Source organism: Cyclopterus lumpus, chromosome 19 (assembly GCF_009769545.1).
Source record: "Cyclopterus lumpus isolate fCycLum1 chromosome 19, fCycLum1.pri, whole genome shotgun sequence".
Taxonomy (NCBI): Eukaryota; Metazoa; Chordata; class Actinopteri; order Perciformes; family Cyclopteridae; genus Cyclopterus; species Cyclopterus lumpus.
This window is the reverse complement of record NC_046984.1, coordinates 19,006,802-19,014,301: the sequence shown is the minus strand read 5'-3', so window position 1 is coordinate 19,014,301 and position 7,500 is coordinate 19,006,802. Positions and strand designations below refer to the sequence as shown.

General features: G+C 44.3%; 2 protein-coding genes across 2 annotated transcripts in view; one reads left to right on the top strand and one right to left on the bottom strand.

Moving 5' to 3' along the window:
- asah2 (N-acylsphingosine amidohydrolase 2) overlaps positions 1 to 3,499 on the top strand; it is a 16,456-nt gene extending 12,957 nt beyond the window's left edge. The window contains exons 11-20 of the mRNA XM_034559373.1: positions 45 to 126; positions 682 to 797; positions 883 to 977; positions 1,364 to 1,403; positions 1,486 to 1,584; positions 1,681 to 1,776; positions 1,974 to 2,123; positions 2,514 to 2,570; positions 2,665 to 2,753; positions 3,301 to 3,499. Coding sequence (XP_034415264.1) covers positions 45 to 126; positions 682 to 797; positions 883 to 977; positions 1,364 to 1,403; positions 1,486 to 1,584; positions 1,681 to 1,776; positions 1,974 to 2,123; positions 2,514 to 2,570; positions 2,665 to 2,753; positions 3,301 to 3,499 — 1,023 coding nt within the window. The remainder of the gene's footprint in view (positions 1 to 44; positions 127 to 681; positions 798 to 882; positions 978 to 1,363; positions 1,404 to 1,485; positions 1,585 to 1,680; positions 1,777 to 1,973; positions 2,124 to 2,513; positions 2,571 to 2,664; positions 2,754 to 3,300) is intronic.
- Positions 3,500 to 6,921: 3,422 nt separating this feature from the next.
- The window catches only part of LOC117749149 (protein FAM13C-like), a 10,238-nt gene continuing 9,659 nt past the window's right edge, over positions 6,922 to 7,500 (bottom strand). Inside the window, exons 10-11 of the mRNA XM_034559372.1 lie at positions 7,328 to 7,429; positions 6,922 to 7,066 (exon numbers count right to left, since the gene is read on the bottom strand). Of these exons, the coding sequence (XP_034415263.1) occupies positions 6,922 to 7,066; positions 7,328 to 7,429 (247 nt within the window). The remainder of the gene's footprint in view (positions 7,067 to 7,327; positions 7,430 to 7,500) is intronic.

Genomic DNA, 7,500 nt, shown 5'->3' with positions numbered 1-7,500 from the left:
TGATTGATTGACTGATTGACTGATTGATTGATTGACTGTCTCAGGTCAGTACTTGTAAACCAGCTCTGGGTCACAGCTTTGCTGCAGGAACAACAGATGGAGGAGGAGACCTCAACTTCACTCAAGGTGGTTCTCCTGTAGTTCTACTATGGTTCTACTGGGACTCTACTGCTATTGTACTGTGATTTTACTGTGGTTGTACTGTGGTTCTACTGTGGTTCTAGTGTTGTTCTACTATGATCCTAGAATGGTTCTAATGTGGTTCTACTATAATTTGACTATGGTTCTACTATGATCCTATTAGGATTCTACTATATTTCTACTAATGTTCTACAGTGTTTTCGACTGTGATCCTACGATGGTTCTACTGTGATTCTACTTTGGTTATACTGTGGTTCCACTGTGAATCTACTGTTTTATTGTGGTTCCACTGTGGTTCTCCTGTGATTCTACTTTGGTTCCACTGTGACTCTACTGTGATTCTACCATGGTTCTAGTGTGGTTCTACTATGATCCTAGAATTGTTCTAATGTTCTACTATAATTTCTACTATGATTCTACCATGGTTCTCCTTTGGTTTTACAATGGTTCTACTCTGGTTATCCTGTGGTTCTCCTATGGTTCTCCTGTCTCTCGGCAGGTTGTGGGTTTGAATCCCTATGAACCCTCTCCCCTGTGTAGGCGCTGTGGAGGGCGACCCCTTCTGGGACGGGATCAGAGACGTTCTCCTCGGCGAGCCGTCCAATCAGACGCAGGAGTGTCATCAGCCGAAACCCATCCTGTTAAGCACGGGGGAGGTGAGGGGGCGGAGCTTCATCACGGAGAACCGTTCTGTTGAGTGGAGGTTTATGTGTGTGTGTGTGTGTGTGTGTGTGTGTGTAGATGAACTGGCCTCTTCCGTGGCATCCTCAGATCGTTGACGTTCAGATCATCACCATCGGCTCTGTAGCCGTCGTAGCTGTTCCTGGAGAGATGACGTAACACTTCTTAATACTACTGTTCATAATACTGCTGTTCATAATACTACGGTTCATAATACTACTGATGTAGTACAGTAAAAGTACAACAGTTACCTCTGAGGTGTAGTACAGTAAAAGTACAACAGTTACCTCTGTGATGTAATACAGTAAAAGTACAACAGTTACCTCTGTGATGTAGTACAGTAAAAGTACATGTACCTCTGTGATGTAGTACAGTAAAAGTACATGTACCTCTGTGATGTAGTACAGTAAAAGTACATGTACCTCTGTGATGTAGTACAGTAAAAGTACATGTACCTCTGTGATGTAGTACAGTAAAAGTACATGTACCTCTGTGATGTAGTACAGTAAAAGTACAACCTCACCTGGCGTCCCTCTCACAGCACCATGTCGGGGAGGAGGCTACGAGAAGCCGTCAGACAGGTGAGACACAACATGGACACACGTTTCAGCACCTCTTCACACCTGCAACATGTGACCGTGTGTGTGTGTGTGTGTGTGTTAGGAGCTGCAGTCGGAGGGGGCGTTTAGGGACACGGAGGTGGTGATTGCTGGCCTGAGTAACGTCTATACTCACTACATCACCACCTATGAAGAGTACCAGGTACACAGTAGCTGAGGCTCATGGGTATTGTAGTATTTAGAGCCGTCCACCCAACTCACAGAAGAAGAAACTAAATAGGTGACACTGATTGTTCAGGTGCAGCGGTACGAAGGAGCCTCCACCATCTACGGTCCGCACACGCTCAGTGCGTACCTGCACAAGTACCGAGGTCTGGCCCGAGCCATCGCACAGGTGAGACCGAACCACCTAATGACAAGCACTGAGAGTGGCCTCTCATGTGTTCATACATACTAATACCACTGTAACATACTCTGTTACAGTACATACTATTACCACTGTAAAATAATCTGTTACAGTAAAAGTACTGTTACCACACTTAGACAACGTTGACTCCACATGGTTCTCACGCTGCGTGTTGTTGTTTACAGGACAGAGTGTCGGAGCTGCCGCTCGGACCTCAGCCTCCTTTCTTTCAAGAGAATCTCTTCAATCTGCTGCCTGCACCGACCGTGGACCGAAAACCTGAGAACAGCAGCTTTGGAGACGTCCTGCAGCAGGTGTACCCCGTCTACAGACAGGTGAGGACATTCACAGTCCTGTCTGTGTCTCAGAACTTGGCCCGGTAGTCTCAGAGGCGTCCCTCAGGGCTCAGAACGGGGCCCGGTATTCTCAGAGGCCTCCCTCAGGGCTCAGAACTGGGCCCAGTAGTCTCAGAGGCGTCCCTCAGGGCTCAGAACGGGGCCCGGTATTCTCAGAGGCCTCCCTCAGGGCTCAGAACTGGGCCCAGTAGTCTCAGAGGCGTCCCTCAGGGCTCAGAACGGGGCCCGGTATTCTCAGAGGCATCCCTCAGGGCTCAGAACGGGGCCCAGTAGTGTCTTCTTTCAGTTTGAACTCCATCGTTACGCTGCCGGCACCCTGCTGTTTCCATGTGACTTCCATGAACTAAAGGGTCCCAATGTGTCCTTCAGGGGGACGTTGTCTCGGTCACCTTCGTAGCAGGAAACCCCAGAAACTCCGGAGACATCGTAAGACCAAAAACCTGTTTCCTTAGTTCTGTACTTTGCCTCCATGATTCCTTTGCTACTCTCCTCTCTCACCTCCTTGCTCTTGTCGTCATAGAGAGATACAACTTTTGTCACTGTGGAGATTCATGACAACAGAACAGACACCTGGGAGATCATCCACACTGATGCATCATGGGAGACCAGGTATGTCAGTGTATAGCTACGTGAAGGCTAGTGGTGGAGGAAGTATTCAGATCCCACGGTACTAATACCACGGTTTATAATACTGTTACGGTTAAAGTTCTAATACTACACTGTAAAAGTAGTAATACTACACTGTGAAACAACTGTTACATATGATGTCGTATGTGTACAGATTGTAAAGCCCTCTGAGGCAAATTTGTAATTTGTGATATTGGGCTATACAAAATAAACTGAATTGAATTGAATTGAATTGAAAAATTGAATTACAGTAAAAGGACTAATACCACAATATTAAATTACTGTTACAGTACTAAAATACTGTTCCAGTAAAAGTACTAATACCATACTGAAAAATACTGTCATAGTAAGAGTACTAATAGCACAGCAGAAATACTCTGTGACAGTAAAATGTTCCTTCATTAAAAGTCTGTATAATCAGTAAAATAAAGTACAACTTTACTATTCTGCTGAAACAGGTAAACGGTTTTCATGAGATCAGCTGGTCTTACGTTCGGCTGACCTTTGACCCCGTGTCGTCTCTCTGCAGGTTTCTCTGGTTGAAGGGTTCGAACCAGCGGAGTAACGCCACCATCGAGTGGCACATCCCCCCGTCGGCCCCCAGCGGCTCCTACCGGATCCGACACTATGGCCACTACAAGCAGTGGGCGGGCTGGCAGACCTTCATCACCGCCTACCAGGGGACCTCCGACGTATTCAGGGTCTCCGCCAGCTTCTACTACCAGTGAGGTCTCCGGAGACTCCACCACCAGCTCCAGTCAGATCTAAATGAACAAATACTGTGTATGTTTTTAATAGACAGAGACGTGACCTCAGAGTCCACCATAATACTTTTAGTAGAAGTGTGTGTGGCTGAACAATAAGTTGGTACTTTAGTTACATCTTCAACTAAGTATTTTAATACTTTAACTTCAAGTAAAGGATCTGGAAATGTACCCCAATGAGCACGAATGTACTCACAACATGTAAATATATTGATTCAGCTTCAATTAAATCATCTTCAGGTTAAAATCAGCTGATTCTGAATAATAAAAAATGACAACATTCTGTTGATAGCAAAATTATTTATTTAGAAACTCGTCTGTGTAGAAACTCATCAAATGAACCAGGACATCACAACAGGGAGTTATTATTGAGTCACCACATGAACGAGGTCACAACATCAACATCAGAAGACATCCAGAGGAACGTTCCTCAAAACAAAAGGTTCCTCAAAACATCCCTCAACGTTCTTTAAAACGCTGCTCAAAACATTCATCAAGACATTCTTTAAAACATTCTTCAAAACATTCCTCAGCGTTCCTCAAAACGCTCCTCAAAATGTTCCTCAAAACATTCCTCAAAATGTTCCTCAAAACATTCCTCAAAACGTTCCTCAAAATGCTCCTCAAAACGTTCCTCAAAACATTCCTCAAAACATTCCTCAAAACATTCATTGAAACATTCTTCAAAACATTCCTCAGCGTTCCTCAAAACGCTCCTCAAAATGTTCCTCAAAACATTCCTCAAAACGCTCCTCAAAATGTTCCTCAAAACATTCCTCAAAACGTTCCTCAAAATGTTCCTCAAAACATTCCTTAAAATGCTCCTCAAAACGTTCCTTAAAACATACCTCAGCATTCCTCGAAATGTTCCTCGAAACGTTCCTCAAAACGTTCTTCAAAACATTCCTCAAAACGTTCCTCAAAATGTTCCTCAAAACATTCCTTAAAACATACCTCAGCATTCCTCGAAATGTTCCTCGAAACGTTCCTCGAAACGTTCCTCAAAACATTCCTCAAAACATTCCTTAAAACGTTCCTCAAAACGTTCCTCAGCGTTCCTCAAAACGTTCCTCAAAACATTCCTCAAAACATTCCTCAAAACGTTCCTCAAAACGTTCCACAAAACGTTCCTCAGCGTTCCTCAAAACATTCCTCAAAACGTTCCACAAAACGTTCCTCAGCGTTCCTCAAAACGTTCCTCAAAACGTTCCACAAAACATTCCTCAAAACATTCCTCAAAACGTTCCTCAGTGTTCCTCAAACCGTCTCCAGGTTCCATTCTGATGGAAACAGCTGCAGGTTTTGCTTCTCTCGGATGTCGCAGCACAAAGATGGAATCAAGTAATCCACGTGATTTGATTGTCTGCGGAGCTGAGAAGTTGAGAATATTCAACTTTTTGTGTTTGTCTAAAAAGCCAGAAGAGCACGACGAGAGGAGCAGAAAAGGAAAACAATGGACTGTCTTATTATTCTCATAATTATATAATATTATTCTCTTTCATTCCATGAATGAAATGCTCAACAACTCGCTGTCTCGTCTCCTATTGTGGAAATATTGAATGGATAGAAACTCCCAGACCGCATGGATCTGGTCTTGAGACCGGTTCCACCACGGGACCGTTGGTGCTAAAGTCTTCCTCCACCAGGAATTACAAGCAGCCAATCAGAGAGCTCCGTCAACGGCACGAGGAAACCTCTGAAACGTCTTCTCTGAAGAGTCCAGAGGACGCGATGATCACGTTGCATATTAAACATGAGAATAAAATAAATTCCCTTCAACATGAAGCGCTGCGATATGAAACCAGAGAAAAACAATGAAGCTTTTATCTGAAGCTCTCGTCTTCAAACACACTTAATTCTGTATAAAATAAACGTTTGGTCCGTTGCAGGTTTCCAGTTCCTTCTGAAGCTTTATAATAAATGCAGCTGTACAAAAGGATTCAAAGTGAGGATGCAGGTAAATAAACACACACTGAAGGATGCTGGTATACAATTTTCCACTGTCTCTTTTTTACGGAATAAAACTTTTCTGGAGTATTTACAGTTTTTACAATTTGGAGAGGAAGTGAGAAGTCTTAATGTCAGAAAGACAAATGCTATTAAAAAATAAGAGTTTCTACCGGCTTTTCTAACATAAAGATATAAACATTTCCATTTTAATGCTAACATGCTATCTTAACATGCTAAATGTGCTACGCTAACATGCTAAGCTAGCCCTAGTTTCCTTTATGCTAAGCTAAGCTAAGCCCAGGCAGTCGATGCTTCATGTGTTAAAGTTGCATTCTCTCTCCTGACCACCAGGGGCCGACTCCTGGTTGTATAGAAGTCTATGCTTCATGTGTTAAAGCTGCATTCTCTCTCCTGACCACCAGGGGGCGACTCCTTGTATAGAAGTCTATGCTTCATGTGTTAAAGCTGCATTATCTCTCCTGACCACCAGGGGGCGACTCCTCTGGTTGTATAGAAGTCTATGCTTCATGTGTTAAAGCTGCATTCTCTCTCCTGACCACCAGCGGCCGACTCCTCTGGTTGTATAGAAGTCTATGCTTCATGTGTTAAAGCTGCATTCTCTCTCCTGACCACCAGGGGGCGACTCCTCTGATTGTATAGAAGTCTATGCTTCATGTGTTAAAGCTGCATTCTCTCTCCTGACCACCAGGGGGCGACTCCTCTGGTTGTATAGAAGTCTATGCTTCATGTGTTAAAGCTGCATTCTCTCTCCTGACCACCAGGGGGCGACTCCTCTGGTTGTATAGAAGTCTATGCTTCATGTGTTAAAGCTGCATTCTCTCTACTGACCACCAGGGGGCGACTCCTCTGGTTGTATAGAAGTCTATGCTTCATGTGTTAAAGCTGCATTCTCTCTCCTGTACACCAGGGGGCGACTCCTCTGGTTGTATAGAAGTCTATGCTTCATGTGTTAAAGCTGCATTCTCTCTACTGACCACCAGGGGGCGACTCCTCTGGTTGTATAGAAGTCTATATAAATGACTCTACTTCTCTTGATTTATTCCCTCAGTAAACATTGTAAACATTAGTTTTTGGTCTCAATCTCTAGTTTCAAGTCTTCTTCAATACAGAATGATGTTCATTTAGTAAATTATGTTCATTTAGAGTCAAACATAGCTTAAAAGAAGATGTTGACAGATGAAACCAAGATGGCCACTTCATCACAACAGTCCGGTAACAACACGGTGACTGCGTCCTCTTCTTCATATTTACTGAACAAGAGAGAGTTTGACTATCAGAGAATGGATCAATTCTTTTAAATCATATATTCTTATCTATACTCGATGCAGCTGACAGAAACAGAACCGCTGGAAAAGAAAACACGTGACCTTCCACCACTTCCTCTCCTCGGCTCCGGGGAGGTTACTCTCAGAGAGTCACATGGAGAGTTCTGAGGAGGACACGGTTGTTGGGACTTCCTGTTTGCTGAGGAGGACTTCCAGCAGACGGAGCTTGGCCTTGAGCTGCTTGTAGTCCTGGTACTCGTCCTTCATCGGACTGCGATCCTCTTTTTGACAGATTCTGTGGGTAAAACACAAGTAGAGAGTATTGAGGCTCCGGTCACACTGCAGGAGACCACATGGACTCAGATCTGAGTCTCAGGACCGAGACCAGTTCCCACTGGAATCTGATATTGGCCTCGGTTTAAAGAATGTGAAATTAGAAGACTTGCAGTCTCAGAGGAGTCGCCCCCTGGTGGTCAGGAGAGAGAATGCAGCTTTAAGACACGTTATAGAACCGGAGGTTTGTCATGTAGTCGTAGTTTAAGTGTGGACGTCTCACCTTCCAGTCTGACGGTGAAACTCGTCCTCGAACTCTCTCAGAGCTTTACGCCTCGTCTTCTTCTCAGCCCTCGTCTCTCGGAGACACTCCAGCAGCTGGGACCTGGTTGGGTGAACGGTTAAAGACTGTAATCCCACATAGCAGGAGGTCTACTAGTCAGACCCTAAAGACCC